General features: G+C 40.4%; 5 protein-coding genes across 5 annotated transcripts; 3 read left to right on the forward strand and 2 right to left on the reverse strand.

Moving 5' to 3' along the window:
* Window positions 1-2,624: 2,624 nt before the first annotated feature.
* Window positions 2,625-3,698, forward strand: LOC138123565 (histone H1-like). Its single transcript, XM_069038315.1, has one exon. The coding sequence runs from the start codon at window positions 2,753-2,755 to the stop codon at window positions 3,494-3,496; it is 744 nt and encodes a 247-aa protein (XP_068894416.1). The 5' UTR covers window positions 2,625-2,752; the 3' UTR covers window positions 3,497-3,698.
* A 361-nt stretch (window positions 3,699-4,059) lies between these two features.
* On the reverse strand, window positions 4,060-4,719 carry LOC138123566 (histone H3). Its single transcript, XM_069038316.1, has one exon. The coding sequence runs from the start codon at window positions 4,647-4,649 to the stop codon at window positions 4,239-4,241; it is 411 nt and encodes a 136-aa protein (XP_068894417.1). The 5' UTR covers window positions 4,650-4,719; the 3' UTR covers window positions 4,060-4,238.
* Window positions 4,720-4,834: 115 nt separating this feature from the next.
* On the forward strand, window positions 4,835-5,344 carry LOC138123569 (histone H4). Its single transcript, XM_069038318.1, has one exon. It carries the CDS (start codon window positions 4,912-4,914, stop codon window positions 5,221-5,223), a length of 312 nt encoding a protein of 103 aa, XP_068894419.1. The 5' UTR covers window positions 4,835-4,911; the 3' UTR covers window positions 5,224-5,344.
* Window positions 5,345-6,052: 708 nt separating this feature from the next.
* On the reverse strand, window positions 6,053-6,605 carry LOC138123568 (histone H2A). The gene has a single exon (XM_069038317.1). It carries the CDS (start codon window positions 6,486-6,488, stop codon window positions 6,114-6,116), a length of 375 nt encoding a protein of 124 aa, XP_068894418.1. The 5' UTR covers window positions 6,489-6,605; the 3' UTR covers window positions 6,053-6,113.
* Window positions 6,606-6,756: 151 nt separating this feature from the next.
* LOC138124383 (histone H2B) lies at window positions 6,757-7,406 on the forward strand. Its single transcript, XM_069039411.1, has one exon. It carries the CDS (start codon window positions 6,837-6,839, stop codon window positions 7,206-7,208), a length of 372 nt encoding a protein of 123 aa, XP_068895512.1. The 5' UTR covers window positions 6,757-6,836; the 3' UTR covers window positions 7,209-7,406.
* Window positions 7,407-20,770: the final 13,364 nt, after the last annotated feature.

A 20,770-nucleotide genomic window follows, 5' to 3' on the forward strand; every position in this document is an offset into this window, starting at 1 on the left:
TGGCCTTCCCTTCGCCCTTTTCGTAACTTACAGATCATGACGCACTAGCATAACTGATTTGTAGTAGCACTTCTCTCTGGTGCACGCTTCTTTTCCCAATTTTAATTTTGATTATCGCTGTCACGATGACAAGAATGACAAAAATTGAATATGGGGTTAGTTGAACATAATGCCAGCTTCACATTTTGATGTCAAGCCAATGACAGGCCGGCCTAAATTTATTGTCCGCCATAGTACTATTGGGGACAAAATACTATGGTCGTCATTCTTCTGTCACTTCAAAACAAATCAATGTAAACCAAGCATTAACGTCAAGTCAATAGTGATGACAATTTCAAATTATTGACTTTTCTCTTGTCAAAAATATGGCACCTTCCACCATTCAAAAATTTAGAATAATCTCCCTTGTTTCCGGGGGATTGTCCATGGGCCAAATTGCCTTGTGGAAACCTTTTCAATTTTTCCTCCTAGGAATATCTCCTTCAGTTGTGCATTTTTCGGTATTTAACATTTTTCAATGATGAGTTTGACAGTGACAGTAGTTGACAGTAGTAAAAAATAAGGTTAACCGTCCTAATGCTTGCTTTACAACTTTATGTCAGTCAACTGACGACCAAAGTAATTTGTCCCCAATAGTACATATTTGCCATATTTATCCACAACCATTTTGAATCACCAATACGACGATTTATTTAAACACTAATAATTAAACTTATCATTGAAAACAGGCCATCATTTCATGTTGACCTAATTATCTAATCCACAGTCTCATTTTCCGTACCTATCCAAAGAAACATTTTTGTTTTTGTAAATACAGTGTTTTTCTTTCGGTTTTCCTATTTTGTCAATTGTATTTCACTATTTCTCAAAACTATTTCCTATCTCTATTAAATATCAAAGTGACGTAAATATGAAATAGTTTTGAGAAAGAGTGAAATACCTGCAATTGACAGAAGAGGAAAATGAAAAGAAAAATAGTGTAAAAAGAACAAGGGCTGCGTCAAATATTTTCATTTTTACGCTTAATTATTATCGCAATTTTAAACACAAAGAGAATAAGTTGAACAGGGCCGATTCAATTCGGATTTACGGCGCACCAACGGTAGAACCCGTTTCCGCCGCTACCCTCTAACGACGCCATACTGCATCAACAGGAGATTCTCGCTTCCACCACCTCCTTCCAACAACGCCAGTACGAACGAAAAAGCACCACCTCCGCCCCTACCCTTTAACGACGCCAACCTGTGTCAATGGGAAATAACCATTTTCACCCCCTCGCTCCAACGACGCTAGGCTAAATCAACGAAAGATTTCCAATTCCACGACCATACTTAAATCACTCTATGATGAACCAACAAGAAATTACTAGTTCCACCACCATCCTCTAACGACGCCACGCTGGATCAAGGGGAAATCATCAGTTTCACCACCACGTTCCCACGACACCAGGCTGAATCGACGAAAGATTCCCAATTCTACCACCACGCTTCAACGACACCGAGCTGGATTAAGGAGAAAGTCAACCACCATCCTCCAACGACACCCGGCTGGACCGAGTAACTTCGACTATCAAACTCTAAACCATGATCATACTCGTAACGTAAAATTTTCGGAATGGATAGTTACGTCGTATAACCGCAGAAAATGACGCGCATAAAGAGAGACCGTTCGCATTCCATGTGAAGAGGTTTTTGAATTTGGGAAAAGCTGTGGTCCTGTTTCGTTTTTCAAATCGTCCATCGAAAAAATGACGCATCCGGTGGAAATCTACAGTTCTTCGTAAGCCCAAGATCGCTCCTCGCGTTTACCGTACTGGAACGGTTCGCTATTTTCGGCTTTTATTTTACACCTTTTTCAATCTACCCCATGTTCCTACAGTTGTGGAGACCTCAGAACCACGAAATTAGAGAGAAAAGAGGAAAATAACTTGAGGACGCTGCCATGAAAATAAGCTTTCATAACAACTAAAGCAAATCTCGGATGTGAAGCGTCAGTCGAACGATGGACTCTTTTGACGGACCTTTCAGGATTTTCCACAATCCAGGGGGAGCCAACCGCCACCAGGATTCATCGTCGACACGTTTTCTTTACTCTTGCACCGAAAAAGTGAGGTCTCGACGTCGGAGAGACGGTCTGAGACCTTTTGTTAGTGGAATCATCTGGGTCCAAACCCCAGGTCTGTTTCATGCTTCGACCATTTCGGATGCGTTTTATGGTGCGAAGCCCGGGGAAAATCGCCAAAGTCACTTCGTATTCTTGAAGGAGAGGGACCAATCTTCCTATAAACCCAAGATGAAGCGTCGGAATCGAGGCGTCTGTCGCACGCCGTCGACGTCAACCATCGGTCCCGTATCGAAATCGTGACGACCCGGATTTAGGGCTGGCGGTTGGGCGAGTATCTTCGTGATTCGAAACCCACCGATGCTCCGAGACAAACTTCATTATCTCCAGAAGAACCTCCGAGGGTGAGTTCGGCCAGCCCGGCCGCAGGGCGGCCGTGGGGATCGCCGAAAGAGGACGATGCCATCACGCGGGCAACGATTCCGAGGCCTGCAATTTCAGCGACGGCGGACGCAGTGCTCGTTTAGTCTGCCGTCCGCAGCGGCCGATTGTTTAGTAGCACTTAGGAAATTTTTGCGCTCATTCGATCACAAGGTGCTCGAAATAGTCGAAGTGTTTTTGCTGTCCGATTTTTACTGTAAAGTGATTTGTCTTCGTTTGTATCATTTTTGTGGAAAAATCTCAGAGAAAGATGTCCGACGTCGAAAATCAAGCAACATCCCCCGTCACCTCGGGTTCTGCCGCCACTCCTCAGTCTCCCGCCAAGAAAGAGAAAAAGGCGAAGAATCCCAGGGCGAAGCCGTCGCATCCTCCGACATCCGAGATGGTGAACAACGCCATCAAAGGATTGAAAGAACGCGGAGGGTCGTCCCTTCAGGCCATCAAGAAGTTTGTCGCCGCAAACTACAAAGTCGACGCCGAGAAGGTCGCCCCTTTCATCAAAAAATATCTGAAGAGCGCCGTAGCGTCCGGATCTCTGGTCCAGACGAAAGGTAAAGGCGCATCAGGCTCGTTCAAACTCGCCTCGACCACCTCCGGAGGCGCCAAAGTCATCTCCGTCGCTGACAAGAGGAAGCCCGCCTCGTCCGCCGTCTCCAAGGCAAAGAAGTCGCCAGTCAAACGCGCCGCCGCTTCCTCTTCTGACAAGGCTTCCGCAAAGACCGCCAAAAAACCCGTCACCCCGAAAGCGAAGAAGGCCGCAGCACAGAAAAAGGCCGCCGCCGCCTCTCCGGCGAAAGCTAAGAAACCCGTCGCCGCAGTAGAAAAGAAAGCAGCCGCCAGTCCCAGAGCCGCCCCCAAACCCAAGTCGCCTTCTAAAGCCAAGAAATCCAACAAAGCTGGCCCCACCAAGAAGCCCAAAGCTCCCAAACCCAAAACCGCTAAAGCCATTCCAGCCAAGGGGAGAAAAGCCGCTTCTCCAAAAAGGAAAAAGTGAGGAATTGGACGTTTGACGAGGAGAACCACGTTCACCATGTTTCAGCTGTGTCTCGTTCCGACATTATCGTCGTGTTACCGGCAACGAGGCATGCACAAATGGCCCTTTTCAGGGCCACATGAAACTCAAAAACGAAAGAAAGAATAATTACTTTGCCTATCTTTATCCTATCTCTTAATAAAAAATACCTATATAGTAAAAATGACTTTCAATGAAATTAAAAATAAAATTCTGAACGTACTGCGCATTAGATAAAAACTGAATTTTCAGTCTAGAATCGACGCACATCTACCAAATTCAAGAGCAATAGCGGTGGTGGCCGAGTCCATTTTAGGAGTTTAATTTGATGAGATATTCTTATTATTATTAATGCTAAAATTTACTGAAATTCGTTAGGATGGAAGTGCGTCGGTAGTCTGCTGTGAGGGACTCGGAAGTACCTATAATAAATCATGTCAAATTGAGCTAATTTTTGTTTTAATCTGATTACGACGAGTTTCTTGGTTTTTATTTATTTTTTAATATGAAAACCAAACTTTTTAAAGGAGTGATAAAACAAACCATCAACGAGCGACCTCGCTTTTGATTGGACGCTTTTATTATTTGCAATTCGTCGTAGCGTTGAAGTTGAAGGGCTAATTTTTTGCTATTAAGGTTTGTGGTTCTGAAAAGAACCGATTTTTGTTTGTTTTTTTCCTTTGCGTAATTGTCTTGAGGACGAAAGTCAGAAACGAGATGAAATCTAAGCGCGTTCACCGCGAATGCGTCTGGCAAGTTGGATGTCTTTGGGCATGATGGTCACCCTTTTGGCGTGGATTGCGCACAGATTCGTGTCTTCGAACAGACCGACCAAGTAGGCTTCGCTGGCTTCCTGCAGGGCCATCACGGCGGAGCTTTGGAAGCGCAGATCGGTTTTGAAATCCTGGGCGATTTCCCTCACCAGCCGTTGGAAAGGCAGTTTGCGGATGAGCAACTCGGTGCTCTTCTGGTAGCGACGGATCTCACGCAGAGCCACGGTGCCGGGCCTGTAACGATGCGGTTTCTTGACGCCGCCGGTGGCGGGTGCGCTCTTTCTGGCCGCCTTCGTCGCCAGTTGCTTCCTGGGGGCTTTTCCTCCGGTGGACTTGCGTGCGGTTTGCTTGGTCCTGGCCATTTCGACGTGAAAATTTAACTGACAAGACTGACAATGACGTGTACGTATACGCTTCGAACGGTAAGCGGAAACTGACAAGTTGCCATGTTGAATCGGGTTTTATATGTAAATAAGTCAACGGCTGGCTTCGTTGATTGGTGGATTGTGGACGCTTTGCGCAAATCGAAAAGTGTATATAAAGGAGCAAATCCGATTTTTCGGCAGTTACCTTCCGAGGATCGACGTGCTGTGCTAGTTTAAAAAAAAGAAATCATTTGACAAGATGACCGGTCGCGGTAAAGGAGGCAAAGGATTGGGAAAAGGAGGAGCGAAGCGTCATCGCAAGGTTCTGCGTGACAACATCCAGGGTATCACAAAACCCGCCATCAGAAGATTGGCGCGTCGTGGCGGCGTGAAGCGTATTTCTGGTTTGATCTACGAGGAAACCCGTGGAGTATTGAAAGTTTTTCTGGAAAACGTCATCCGAGATGCCGTCACCTACACTGAACACGCCAAACGTAAGACCGTAACAGCCATGGATGTCGTCTACGCCCTGAAACGTCAAGGACGCACCCTCTACGGTTTCGGAGGTTAATTTCATCGTCGTCGATTGTCCGTCTACATTTTTTCATTCAGGAATATCCAAAACGAGCAAAAAATCGGTTCTTTTCAGAACCACAAAAAACAAATTAAAAAAAAGAACGCTCTTCTGAGAACTTTCTCGATTGTAGTTGACGCAACGTACAACTTCTACCTGAGAAATGACCCACGCCGTAAACATGGCGGTCGTAAATCTTGGAGACAAAGAAGTGACTGGTGACTTTCCCTTTGTAAGACACCACAAGCATAATAACTGGGAATTTCAACAATCCTAATATAATCCTTAGTAAGCTCGAGTTCGTTACTATCCCATTAAGTATACGCCCAGTAGATAAAAACACAAGGTTGATCGACGCACCGTTTTTAGTACTTTTTACATTATATGGTTGGCAGTATAGCAGTATTGATCTTTGTCCTCAGACATTCATGCAATTTTTATACGTTTGAGAGTTGCTGCAATTACATTTACATGCTTTAGTTGGATACTGTTGCCTTTGATATACAAATTCTTCCACATTTATGCTCACACAATCTCATCTGACGTTTTGATATTTGACAGATTTGTCACCAAAACACAAATTACAACATTAACCATTACATTAGGGCGTGGTCGGAAGGTAATGACCGCAGGTTAAAAAAATCAATGAAACATTTTTGAATTTCCTTCGGTAGCATCATGTTGGGATGGAACATGACAGCGACACAACAAAATGGCGGACAACGCCAACGAAAAGAATGGATTGCAAACATGTCGGTTTCCGGTCCCCATATCGTAAAAGTCAAATATAAAGAAAAGATGCATAAGTCGATTTGTACAAAAAGTATAGTGGCCCTGAGAAGGGCCGATATTTTGGGTTTCTGGTTCTGCAATAAATGGATCGTTTCTTAAGCTTTCTTCTCGGTCTTTTTGGGTAAAAGCACCGCCTGAATGTTGGGTAAGACACCACCTTGGGCGATTGTAACTCCGGAGAGGAGTTTGTTCAATTCTTCGTCATTCCTGATGGCCAGCTGCAGATGACGCGGGATGATGCGCGTCTTCTTGTTGTCACGGGCGGCGTTTCCAGCCAATTCGAGTACTTCTGCGGCGAGGTATTCCATGACGGCGGCCAAATAGACGGGAGCGCCGGCACCGACGCGTTCAGCGTAATTTCCTTTGCGGAGAAGACGATGTATTCTGCCTACCGGAAACTGGAGACCGGCACGGCTCGAACGAGACTTCGCCTTTCCCTTCACTTTACCTCCTTTACCACGACCAGACATTTTGTTTGTTAACACAACAGGACAGAACAGATAGCAAATTGATTAGTATCAATTCGTAGTCGAATAGAATAAAATTAACGGCACCAACAACGCTATCGTATCGATTAACGGACTTGATATTAGGACCGCGCAGCGGCTAGCTTCCAATTTATAACACACACGGTACGCCATCTGACGCCGTCACTGGTGGGAATCCGCTTCTAGGTGGGGCTTCAGTGAACATGGGACCTATCATAAAGAAGACGCGCGAAACAAGTTTGACGTCAATTCCTGTGTCTGATTGCACGCACACAGACCGTTACGTTCGCGAGTTTGTTATTAAACTTATTTGACTTATAATAATTCGACATGCCGCCGAAGACAAGTGGTAAAGCAGCCAAGAAGGCTGGAAAAGCCCAGAAGAATATTTCCAAAACCGACAAAAAAAAGAAGCGCAGGAGGAAGGAGAGCTATGCCATCTACATCTACAAGGTCCTGAAGCAAGTCCATCCCGATACCGGCATCTCTAGTAAGGCGATGAGCATCATGAACAGTTTCGTCAACGACATCTTCGAACGCATCGCCGCCGAAGCGTCCCGTCTGGCCCATTACAACAAACGTTCCACCATCACCAGTAGGGAAATCCAAACTGCTGTACGTTTGTTGTTGCCCGGGGAGTTGGCCAAGCACGCCGTCTCCGAAGGTACCAAAGCCGTCACCAAGTACACCAGCTCCAAATAGAAGAATTTCTGGTCGTGGTCGTCTCCTCTTTACATTTCACGAGAAAAAAAAAACGGTTCTTTTCAGAACCACAAAAAACCTCGAACAAAAAACATTGGCATAAACATCTTTTTTAAATAAAACAAAATATATATCAAGATTTTGATAGCAACTATGTAAAAGAATTCTCAAACGAATAATAAAAACAAAAGGAATGATCTAATTATCTTCTATCTAAATCAACCCCGGCTTCCTATTATGTATGCAAGGAAGCACATACAGTCGGACGTAAATGGTCCTTCTCCCATCCCAACTTTTGAATCAGGTAAAAGAGAGACATCGGACAAAAACTGAATAAAATGGTATCAAGTTTACTGCTTTTTAACGTCAAATTGAACCATGAAATCTGAAGATGGCGCTGAGGGCACTATTATTAAGATGGATTATTAACCATGGCCAAATTCATTAAACCCGCTAAAGTCGTTCTACTCTATGTCTGAGAAAATTATTCACCGATAATTAGCAAATTTTTCGTCGACTAGCGACTTCTACTAGTTGTTAATTCGAGCGATGAAATTAATTTGTAATCGAGTCATCTATGGATTTGAATTCGTATGTCTTTTGCGATTATGTTTAAAGCTGTGTTTATTGGAGTGTGGAGTTCAAGTAACGACATGCGATTTCGGATTCATGGATAACTCCATTACAAATTAATTTGATCACTCTTTACCTACAGTAACTACGAGCAAATAGAAATGTAAACATCCATTTACTGACGGGAGGGTTTAGGGGATTCAATTTAACCACTCTTTTCTACATAATTCACGTTCTTTACTCTGCATTTCTGCAAGTTGGCAGATCCAAGATTAATGATAAGCGCCAAATGGAAATGCCCGCCGGATAAAGTTAAAATTAAAAAAAAAAGATAAACTTGAAAGGAAAGTTTAAATCTGTGGTTTAAAATGGAAACTGTCAGAGAGATGCCTACTGTTTAGTTTTCACTGAGTTTGTGTGGTGCAAAACAGAGAGCGCTAGTTGCCCTACGATCCGTGGCATACGGTACAAAATCAAATTTTCACGTGGGGTGGAACGGCCCTACTACAGTTGTTGATCAACAAGAAAACAAATCATCTTTTGTTTTATCGAAACGTCTGTTTTAGCTTATCGGACACATATGTATACTTGCTATACACAATTACGCAGTCATTTTATTGGTTACCTAACACTCGAAAAATCTATTATTTATTAATAATATTTATCCTTCAATGGAAAAACCCAATTTATGACTTATTCTGGGATAATTTATTACTTACAATTACAGGAAACGTCCATAAGCTTTGCCGCAGTCGAAAACTTTTTTCAAGTTTTTTTTTTAAAATAACATCAACACCGTTGTTTTAAAAATCTGCTTACCACTGGTGTCGCGTTTGGCAATAAACAATAAATAATTATTCCCTTGTTTGTTTTATAAATTTTCTCCATTATCAGATAATAATAATAAAATGCACAATTATAATTCCAACGTCTAAAATTCATGAGGTATGATTCATTACAAAGTAGCGTTTGAAACCACAAATTGTCTATGCCCATGCATTGAACGCTATTTGCATAGGATTCCGCTACGACGTGACCAATAGTTTGCAACGCCTGCTCTGATTTGTTATCATTTTGAATTCGTGGTATGACACAATGAACATATTTAAATAAGGTTATTCCTTCTAGGTCTCAAGTTCCACGATTATTTTTTTGAATAATTAATATTAGGTAACATTTTTTTTGCTTTGTTTCATTAAAATCTAAGGCCCGGTTGCATAAAGCGATGTCAAGTCGTTATTAAAGTTAACATCATGTGAGCGATCTGATTGGAGGATATTTAACAATTTATTTGAATCAGCCAATCAAATGGGCGGATTTCCGACTTGACGCGTTGTTAGCTGACACGATGTTAACTAAGCTTTATACAACAGAGCTTAAGTGTTTGAAATAGAACTTATTTGCAAAGGAGAACGCACACTTTATATGTAATTCTAAAGACCACTCAAATGGGGATATTTTGATATCAATCGACGCGTCTTGAAATGACAAATATTTAATACCATTGCGCCAAAACGCTAACTCTATAAATAAAGCCTCAATCTATAATTGAAAATCAAAAACTTCCATTTACTTTATATGAGTGGGAAAGAGAGCGGTAGATACCCTTCTCGGGTTAGTTTTGGGACTCCATAAATAAAGATAGTTATTTACGGGGGCAATTGACTTCTTAAGAGGGTTCACAGTAGGATGTATAATTGCAAAGATGATACTGAACCAGTAAAATGCCTTTAAGAGGGAATAGCCGAATCCGTAATCCCCCATAAATTACAAATTACGAGTTACACATTTGGCGCAATGATATCAAATATCCGTCATTTCAAGACGCGTCGATTGATATATCCCCATTTGAGTGATCTTTAGAATTACATATAAAGTGTGCGTTCTCCTTTGCAAAATTTCAGGTAAAGAACTGTGTAAAGGATGTCCCCGTGGTTTCATCCTTGCTGAATGTTGAAAGAGAAGGAGATAACACAATAAAATCTTATCTTGTTCTCTTTCAACATTCAGCAAGGATGAAAGCACAGTTCTTTACCTGAAATTTTATTGTGTTAAATACCAAAATATTTTGTTGTAGGTAACGGGTGACTATTAAAATTTTCACTTGGAGTTGGCTTTGAACGAGTTTTTATTTTTTCTGTTACTTTAGACACACGCAAGAACGAACGACAAATGTCAGTCAGTACAATAGAAACATAACCTATAAAGGAGAAAAAACATTTATTGAAGTGTCAAATTTGTCAGTGTCTAAGGTGCGACGGAAAACAAAGAATGATCCATAGCCAACCCTAAGTGAAAATTTTAATAGTCACCCGTTATAACCCATGCCAAAATTGTTATTTTAATAATACCTACGCACATGTCCTAAAATGTTTCACGAATCTTTGTTCGAAATCACACAGATATGTAATTGAATTGAATTTGCACGGAATTGATAAAATGTCAGGTGGCACGGACAAATGAGAGACCGCATATCTGAGAAAGGGATTAGCGAGATTTTACATAAATTTAAAAACGAAAGTTTTGCATATGAAACGGCGATTCAAATTTAAAAGTAAACAGCGAAAATCTTGAACCTAAGGTAACACATGATGCCGAGTGAGAAGTGTGTGAAACGTTTGGAACACGAGTAAATGATTTCATTGCAGACAGTGATATTAAAACAAACCATTGATTATGGATTTTTTTAGTTTTTAAATGACAGGCTATTAATTTAAATTTACTTGTGTCGTGATTTTGTTTGTTAACTTTTTATAATTTGTAATTTTAATGAAAGAAACAAGAAGTAAAGAATTCACCCTGGTGAGGGAAAAATAAAAAATAAATTCTGGCACAGCGACAAACGTTACTGGTTTTTCTTAATCCGAGGGAGCGTCCTAGAGGGTTTATTATATTGTTGATGTATTGAATAGACCATTGTTAAGGTTCGTAGATTATTGTTGTGGACAACGGCCAAAATACAAAGCTATCAATAGACCTACAAAAATTTCTAAATTGGACGCAAAATTAAAAAACAACGAGCAATAACCACGTGCACAGGATGGCAGTGAGAACATTTGTTTTACAACACAAACACCTTTTGTTCTTCCTTTTTTGAAGTTGGATAGAATTAGATCGGACCGATTGAGGTGATGATGTGAGTGCGAGAGAGACAACCATCTTGGAAAGAGAAAGAGCACAGTAATAACAACTGTATTTAATAAAATTCTGGACTGGTAAAATGTACAAAAATCAATCCATTATCGAAATTGATACATTAAATTGTCAGGTATTCAATGGGTATTCAATAACAGATAAAATAATTTAAATTGATATAATGTTGACACTAACAATGGTAAAAGCAATATAATCTCAATAACAGTTAAATGTACACGTTATCAGGAGCAACGGTGTTATCGATGCATTAGTATCAGCGGTGAGATTAAAATGTTAAAACAACGGTAATTACACAAATATGGATGGAAATACATAGTATAAAAACATTCGAAGACCCACTATACCAGATGTGTTTTGATTATAAACATGATCAATCAATCAACTCGCCACAACACCAATATTTCATCTTATAGAATTAGATAGATAGTAAAAGCGATGACTCAGCCAACCCAGACCAGGAGGGAGGTACGTGAACGCGTACTTCACCGAAGTCCAAAGGGTGGGTTGAGAGAAGAACTTCGAGCTCATCGGTGACAATACAATCAACAGGAACAGGATGCTCTGTGATACACTCACCTTATGCAAATAAAATGCAACTTTTGCACAAACTTAACACTCTTTAGCTTTACAATGTCACAGTTCACATTCGACTGTTTGCGTCCGCTCTTAAAATACTGAGAGCGCCCAATAATGGGTCTCACCGTTTGAAACACTTCAGATTTGTTATTTATGGTCTCAAGAATCTCACGTCATCGGTTGTGTAAAAAATATAAATCTCTTTTCAGGGTCCAGTTCAACATAAGCAAAAGACGGGAAAAAATGTGTATGCATTACGCTGTCTTGCAGATTCATACAAAATTCTGTTGGTTGAATTTAATTTTTTTTCTTGTTGTAAGATTTGGTTTTGGCCCTAAGGCCTTATCCACTCAATATTTGCCAATTAATATATCGGTCTCGTCAATACACGTTAAATCAGCTACAGTGGTATAATTTCTTCCCCCTAGTTCTATCATCGAGAGCGTCTTCAAACACGGGCATCGTCTTCAGAGCGCTACATTACGGTATCGCGTTGCATGGTCTGGTATAATAGCACCTGTAACAGTCCCAGGTGGTTGAAGGTGTGCACTCACCACCCGAGATCACGCCGCGGCAGGAGGTTTGCCGAGATCGTGAGTGTTGCACCCCGCCCAGACCTCCCTGTGGTGCCACCGGGTCTACGGTTGATCGTAGCAGACCTTATGGGCAAATCTGGCGGTTCAGAAGGAGGTTTATCTGCTCCGCTCATCTGATGATGTCCCCGAAAGATGGACAGGGGCGGATGGCCCTCGAGTTATCCGCTTTTGAACTAGGGGAGCAGACAGCTTCCCGAAGTAGCGACAGGGCAAAGTTGAGGATGAGAGATGGTAACGAGTGGATTATTTGATGGCCTGTGGCAGGGGTCGAGAGTGGGGCCTTCGGGCCGACATGAGCCGTCCCCGTAAGGTGGACGGGGACCCGGTCTTCGGGCCGCTAAGATTAAGGGAGCAGACAGCTCCCCGAAGTTGACGAACATACTGTGATCTGGATTTGGAGATGGTTATTGAGTGGATGACGTGAGGGTTCCCTTCGGGGGACCGATGCGCAGAAAACACTGCAAGGGTCCCCTTCTCAGGGACCGATGCGCGGTGTAACATCTTTCTTGCCTTCGGGCAAGAAGAAGACGGGGGAGACTGCGGTCTTTGCCCCCAGAGCGGTACTGGTAAATGACAGACCACAATCTGTTTACCCATAAAGCGTTCCGGCAGACTACCCAACCCACCGCTCCGTGGGCAACAGGTGTCGCGGTTCGCAATTTATGTGTGGGACTAAGGGGGGAGGGAAGCCCATCGGGCTAACCGGTGCCCTCCCACGGGAACGGATTCTTAGTGGCAACGTGTATACGCTAACCGGTAGATAGCAGTCTTCAAAGACCTCAAGTCTTCGGGCAGTTAGGTTGGACCAGGGCCCGAGATACTCATTCATGTAACAGCCTCAGTGTGCAGCCCGCCCGCAGTCTCCGCAGAACAAGACCGCCAATGCCGGCGTGTGAGCGCGACAGTCCACGTCCATACGTTACTATTGTCTCCTGGAGACCGGGAGAACCTCACAACTTTTTGATCAAACATTTGGTTGTCACCGTCGACCATCCCAAAGACGTGCCCGATCAACGGCAGTTCCCGTCGTGTCATGAGTCAAATGTGGCCCACCCGAACTCAGTTCGATGGTCAGCAATATAGCATGATATCTGCCAGAGGTTTTACACATTGATGGCGCTGACTTCATAGCCCAGGTCGTCCAAATTTGCTATCACCCAGTTACCAACACACCCGGTAACTGTATCCCTATCACAGCTTGTCGTCATAAGCCAAATCACTGTACCACTCACGGGACCACAAATTATTCACCTCGCCCTCACTCTGGAACAGCTTCGTTCGGTTACAGCTGTCAAGACTTATTGCCGTACCTGTGCTAAAAATTACCCCTGAGCCAAGGACCTTTTCGAACATAATTAATGAACCACATTTTTGCGTTTTTAAAATTCGCTTATATTGTTCAGAACAGTATCCTGTACCGTTATAATCTATAACCAGGTTTGTTGTCATCCACAAAAGTTCTGGTGTTTCATTGTTTCCATAACAACCGACATAGATTCGGTAAGTTCATCTTACTGTGCTTATTAACGAAATCAGTACTTAACGCAAAAAATATTTTTCCAGCGATCGTGTTATTGTATTTACAAAGCTCTAAAAAGTTTATGTAGAAAACAAAAAAGTTCAGTGCTATTATATTTCATAACCACACTGGAGCTGTTGCGTAACAAACTTTATTTATATTATGAGTAAAATTAAGATTACAACGAGTATAATTATTAAAAGTAACCGGAATGGTTTTCTCTTGTTCTAAAGTATCACAATTTAGAATGTTAGTTAATAATTTGTTGGAGCTGTTTTTGCCCTCTTTGCACTCTATCACAGGAAATAGGAAAAACCTTGTTGGAGCTGGAGTTATTATGTAAAATTTTGTCAGCAATGTCAGCAAACTAGATTTTATTTTGTATGAAATCTTCTACATAACCTTCTGCCATCGCAGTCTCCTGTCACCGTGTCGATTGTTTGTGAAATTGTGAATTATTCCAGTATAAATGCAAATGGTAGTTTTGAGCACAGAATACTCTGTCAATAAACTTCCAGAACACTTCAATCTCCCTTTACAGGAACGAAATAAGCTAGTAAAATTTTTCATTCATTGTTGCTTTCTTTCTTCTTATGTAGCCAAGCATTAGCATGTAGAAAAGCATTATACAGGGTCATCATTATAAATGAAAATGATTGTTCCATCGCAGTTGGCGTTGAAAACCCACACAAATTTTGGATGTGTCGCCAGCCTCACAACGTTAGACACACTAGTAGACCGATTTCCACTACCACCGGTAGCGCCACGTATCGGCGATACTAATCTCACTCATGTGATGCGGCCTGCGGTACATTCAACTACATCACCAACGTCTACTGCGATGGGACAATAATTTATAACCAGCTGATAAAAAATACTATAAAAAAATAGTTTACCATTCGCCAATACAATTATTAGGTAGTATTTATTACTTATTATTTTATTATTATTATGATTGTTTGAAAAAAGTGGATACAAAATAAATTTGTAATTTTTCCAATGATGTCTTTTACTTTGTAGTTCATGAGGTCGCCTAAAAAATGTAATGTGCACCTCGGCCAAAAAGTGCCTTTTGTCCTCGCCTGTTTTCAAGTCTCGGCTCAGACGAAAAAGATGCACTTTTTGGCCTTGATACACAAATAACTATTTTTGTACAGTTACTAAGCAGTGTAAAACAATATTACTCATTACCTAATAATTGCATTTTTTGTGAAATGTTACAATAGTTATTTATGTAACAAGTGAGTAAAGTAATACTTTTTTTTTACGAGAAGGAAAATTTGCCCCACGAGCGAACCGGACGCTACACATTCGTTCCGGGATCAGAATTGAATCTGTGAAACCTTTCCTTGAGGCTGTAAAGGCGCGTTCAGACCGCAGCACAATACCGCGCAAAACATTCGCGAACGTTCACACACAGTCGCGCGGTAAATGTCTAAACTACTGCAACATTTATTAAAAATGTTCGTGTTTGCCAAGGTTCCAGTTTGACAGTAATGCGCCATAGTTCAGTTGTTTATCAATTCAGCACAAACGACGACTGTATATACCGTCCTAACCATTAGTGAAATTTTTTAATAAACAATTGTCAAAACGTTGTCATGTTGGTATAAGCCAAACAGTGATTTTCATGATAATACGATTAGTCACACTGAGTGTCAACATTTTTTAAATGTAACTGAGCCTGCGTCCTGACGAGCAAGGGTTTATTTCAAATTTGAAATTTTAATTTTATCTTGAAAATGAATTCACGGAAGAAAGGTACGGGAAGTGAACATAACCTCAACTATGATTTGGTGTTAAATTGTTATACAGCTGGTCCATATATGTACTCATATTTTAGGGTGGTACAGAATGTTTTTTTACTTAATTTTGACACTGACAATTGTTTATTAAAAAAAATCACTATAGTCATGTTCGCTGTAATTTGCAACGTTCGCGAACGTTTTGCGCGGTATTGCGCTGCGGTCTGGACGATTTAAGTTATTACAACTGCACTTGCTAATGCTTCAGTTGGTATTTTGTGTAATTTCATGATCACTAAAATCGTTGAAAATTAAAATTGATTTTGCAAAACAGTACCACATCTAAAATCTATATGTACTATTCCGGACACGGAATCTTGGCCAACATTTTTTAGACATTTCTAAAAAGATGATGTAAACCAGCCATTAGTGTCATTAATAAATGTCAATTATTAAAAATTGTGATGGAGCCGAGTCGAAGACCCGGCCTAGTAACTTACCCGACATCAATTTAAACCAATCTGAATTGACCCGAGATACCTACCTACCTTGTCCGTGTTAACCCACATAAGTCGTCTTCTAATTCTCGCAAATAGTAAATATCATTTCCAACATAAAAACACATGCCCTTTCAACTGGTAATGTCAAATTTCCATGTCACCTCATTATTTTTTCGACCTACCCCCACCCTCTTCCGCACCCCGTGGTCCGATTGACACCAAAAGCTTTTCAACTCGAGAGACCATGGGTAGAGCTCGTGCCAACTCTCATGATCGATGACGCAGAAACCAAAATGCGTACCGACGCGGCTGTACTATTCGAACTAAAAACATTGGTACAATTTTTTCACACTTTACAGATTTGTGAGCTAATTTATGTTGCTGTTTATTTGACGACAGGTCTCTAGACAATGTCGGGCATTCTAGTCCAAACCGTTGGACAGTGTAAAATGCAAATTTGGCGCTACCCTGAAAATTTTAACCAAACGACAGACGTTTTTAGGTTTCACTTATCAAAATTGGGCTCCGCCTTCGCGCAGCTTTTGTCAAGGTCATCGATCATGAGAGTTGGCGCAAGCTCTAAGTTTGTGTTGGTCAAATTTGAAAGCAATCGGTCAAAGCGTTTTTGAGTAATCGTGGGAGAACGAAAAGTGGGACAGACAGACGCACAGACAAACGCACGGACAGACATCATTCTAAAAACTTCATAAACGTGTTCAGAGGACCTCAAAACGTAAAGATCTGATGAAATTAGTAATTCGAAATTTTGGACCGATCACAATAACTTACCTACCTTTGGTCGGGTAAGTTAAAAATCACTTTGAAGTTTTTCTTGTGACATCAAAAAAGCAGGGAAATGGCATTATCGAGTCAAAAGTTGGGTTATATTCAATAAAGGCCAGTTCACACATATTTGTCAGTTAAATGTCAGTTATGGCCAAGATTCCGTGTCCGGAATAGTAATTATTATTTGCAAGTTTGTACCGGTTCAACACGTAGACTCCAGTCGCTTCTTGAAGGGACATTAGGTACGGATGTGCAGCAACGCTATTTCGTTCGACCCGGTCCATTATTAGTAACATAGATAAAGAAGGATTAGTAGGATTAGTAAATAAGAGTGGTTGCTATTTCTTAGATTTTGGACCGCGCAAGTTTCTCCCACCAAATGTCCCTCCAGCCGCTGACAGAACTCTATATGATGTATGAATTTTAATAATGGATTAATTCTTATTGCACCCTCTTAGTTTTAGTAACTTTATTCTTCTTGCTACGCTCTGCCACTGCCTGAGAACGTCGTATCTCCCTTACACCTTATAAAATTTATGACCACCACATTGCAACAATGACATAAACCGAATTTTAAAATTCAACCTTTGGTACTTCAAAGGGCGGGTCCGAAACCTCAGCCTCTTTTCGTGGAATGGAAAAGTGAATAATTTTTCTCCGAAATTTGTTGTCGCCAGATGCCAGATAACAGTTGTTTTGGAAATTAACATTGATGTCAAGTAGATAGGGGAGAGTTGCCTATATTGTACCGGGTTGCAGTTTTTTGACCATAACATTTTTATATTGACTCGATTTGAAAAATGGACTTTTGCGGGATGATTTTCAATATCTTTAACAACACGAGAATTTTTTTAACATTTTTTGGGAAACCATAAGTGCCTGTATTTGCTTTTAGAAAAAAAGCTTACATTAGGTACAATATAGGCAACCGGTTTCCTAAATTGTACTACCCACTGCCTAAATTGTACCTACAACATTTTTGTAGTATTATTGAGCAATCACTTAAAATTTAACAGAAATATTTATTGTTTGTAATTATAAAATCAAGATATAATAAAAAAACATAACATAATAAAAACTTTGAAATAAAAAACTAAAGAGAAAATTTCTAAATCAAAATGAAATCACAAACCTTTAATAGGTACTAAAAAATTAACAACATTCATCACAAGCATATACTTTCTCTGCTATTGCCCCCGAACAGGATTCGTGAACCCATCTTCTACATTTTGAGCACTGAACCATGTCTTCAATAAGATTTTGGTCACATAAAAAACAGTACCATTCATCAATGTTTACTTCTATTTCTGTTGCTCTCGAAGTCGATGGGCGAGGTTCATTGGAAAGTTTACATTTAACCTTTTTAGGTTTAACGAATTTTCTTTTAGTTTGCTTCTCTTCTAGATCTTCTTTGTAGGGTGTAGCAGTTAAAATAGTAGCCTTTTGAGCAGGTCGACCTCTTTTTTTGGTATTTTTGGTTACCAAGGGTAATGGAGACAGTACTGTTGGACTAAAATAATGATCATTAATTGTGTCATCATGGTGATTGTTCTCTATCTCTATCGATAAATTGTTTTCATGCGTTGGTGTAGTGTTTCCTTGTTCTTGATGTTCTACAGCAGTTTCACTGAAATCACATTCATTCTCATTTTGATTATTGTGCACTTCTGAAGGTAGAAAGTCTGCATCCGTAAATACAAATCTATTTATGGGCCAAATTCCGGCACCTCTGAATGATCCAATTGCGTTAGACAATGTTGCAGCTTGACTGTACGCAGTACACAACAATTCCGAAATTTCAAATTGTGTGATCGCCTGTGATGCATGACTTTTGAGCCACGTTTCTTGTGCTTGTATGTAGTACTTTCCTAAAGGGCAGAAGAAGCCCACATCCAATGGTTGAAGTCTGTGAGTTGTGTGACCTGGTAACTGTAGTAAAATGACTCCATTTTCTTTGGCCAATACTATTGCCTTAATATTTTTTGAATGAGTTGTATGTCCATCTACAAGTAGTAAAACCTTTTTTTCTTTTGTCGGGTGAACGTGATCAATAAAATGTTGAAGAAATTTTACAAATAGTTCGGAATTTATGTAACCCGTTTCTGACACCTCAACTAGACTTCCAGGAGGAGCTCCTTTTTTCAGTGCCTCATGCATTCTCATTCTTTTAAATATGATCATGGGAGGAAGAAAAAATCCCGAGGGACTAGCACAACACACTATTGTAGTGTTTACCCCTCTTTCACCACTTGTGATGCCCCCAATCTGACGTTTTCCTTTTTGACCTACTATTTTCTGTGTCTTTTTTTGCACAGTCGAAAATCCGGATTCGTCCGCATTAAAGATTCGCGTTTCACTTAAATTATTTTCTTCTACAATTTGTTCATACAAATCAAAAAATTCACCAACGCTTTTCTGATTAAATCCCCTTACCCTCGCCAAGGACGTGGCCTCTGGTTGCCTTAGCGATAGATCAGGGTGGCGTCTGAGAAAATTATAGAACCATTTCTTTCCGGCAATTTTCTTGTCCTTGTTGAAATTACATTTTATTTTATTTTTTTCTACTATTTCGAAAGCCAGCTTTCTAATTTCGGTTATTGTTAATCCAAACATATGTTTTTCTAAGTATAAAATATGTTGAACAAGATCTTCTTCAATATTATCTGGGAGGGCCGTTTTATGTCCTTTGAAGGTTTTGTTTCCGTTTGCATATTTATTTTCATTTTTGAAGTGTCTCTTAAGAGTAGGTTTGCTGATACCAAACTGGCGGGAGCATTCATTCAGTCCCATACGCCCTTCTCTATATGTTAAAAGAGCATTGTCTAAATTTTCTTGGGTCCATTTATAATATTTTTTTTTGTTTTCCATGCTCATCTAAAAAATATAAAACTTTTAAGTCTCTTGTTTTCTTTAATTGTACCGGTACAATATAGGAATCCATACAGTGGTACAAATTAGGCAACTCGACAATTTTTACTTTAACCTTTATTTTTTTGGTAATAGAAAATGTAATATGAATTAAAAATTAGATGATTAGGAAGCTAAAACTATCTAGTTTCTACCACAGTGATCGCCAATTATATAAACATTCAGCAAACATGGTAATTTACTTACGTTTGTGAGCTTAAAACTACATCAACCAACCTTAAAATCTTGTTTCTGCAACAACTACGTTGTGATTGGTCGTAATCCCGCCAATTTTATACCAACGATTCAAAGTTGTTAACTCTTTAGAACAGTGAAAACTAGAGGGAGCTAAAGGTCATAGTTTTCGCGAAATTAGAAAGGTACGATTTAGGCGCCGGTACAATATCGGCAACTCTCCCCTATAACTAAACTTACAAAAACACTTGCTCTGCGGCCATCCGGACCATCCGGACATCGGGAATATCTTGATCGCAATTTTTTACTGATTTCATTCGTTATTTTCAACGGAAAGTTAAGCGTTGAACAAATATGACAAACAACATAGGAACCATTTTTTTTTTTTCATAACCAACGGTTGACATGACGACGTCCTCCGCACACTTATTAATCATTCGGTTTTTTGGATGGCGTTGAAAACAATGTATTTCAAAAAGATAATTGTGAATGAATCGTAGAGATATTACAAAAACTATTGTAATTACAATACACGTCCGTTAGGGCCTTTACAGCCTCGATTCGCTCTGCGAACTCGTCTCACAAAATCTCTAACTCGGTCGTAAAGGCTATCCTAACGGACTTCTAGAGCTTGTGCCAACTGTCATGATCGATGACCTTGACAAAAGCTGCGCGACGGCGGAGCCCAATTTTAATAAGTGAAACGTAAAAACATCGGTCATTTGGTTAGAATTTTCAGGGTGCCGCCAAATTTGCATTTTACACTGTCCAACGGTTTGGGTTAGAATGCCGGACATTACCTAGGGACCTGTCGCTAAATAAATATCAACATAAATTAGCCCACAAATCTGTAGTGTGATAAAATGGTACCGATGTTTTTAGTTCGAATAATAAGGCCGCTTCGGTACGCATTTAGGTTTCTGCGTCATCGATCATGAGAGTTGGCACGACCTCTACTATAAAATACTACATATTTCAAAATTCAATCTGCAATCGTTCAAACACCTCG

The sequence above is a fragment of the Tenebrio molitor genome, chromosome 2 (genome assembly GCF_963966145.1).
Source record: "Tenebrio molitor chromosome 2, icTenMoli1.1, whole genome shotgun sequence".
Taxonomy (NCBI): Eukaryota; Metazoa; Arthropoda; class Insecta; order Coleoptera; family Tenebrionidae; genus Tenebrio; species Tenebrio molitor.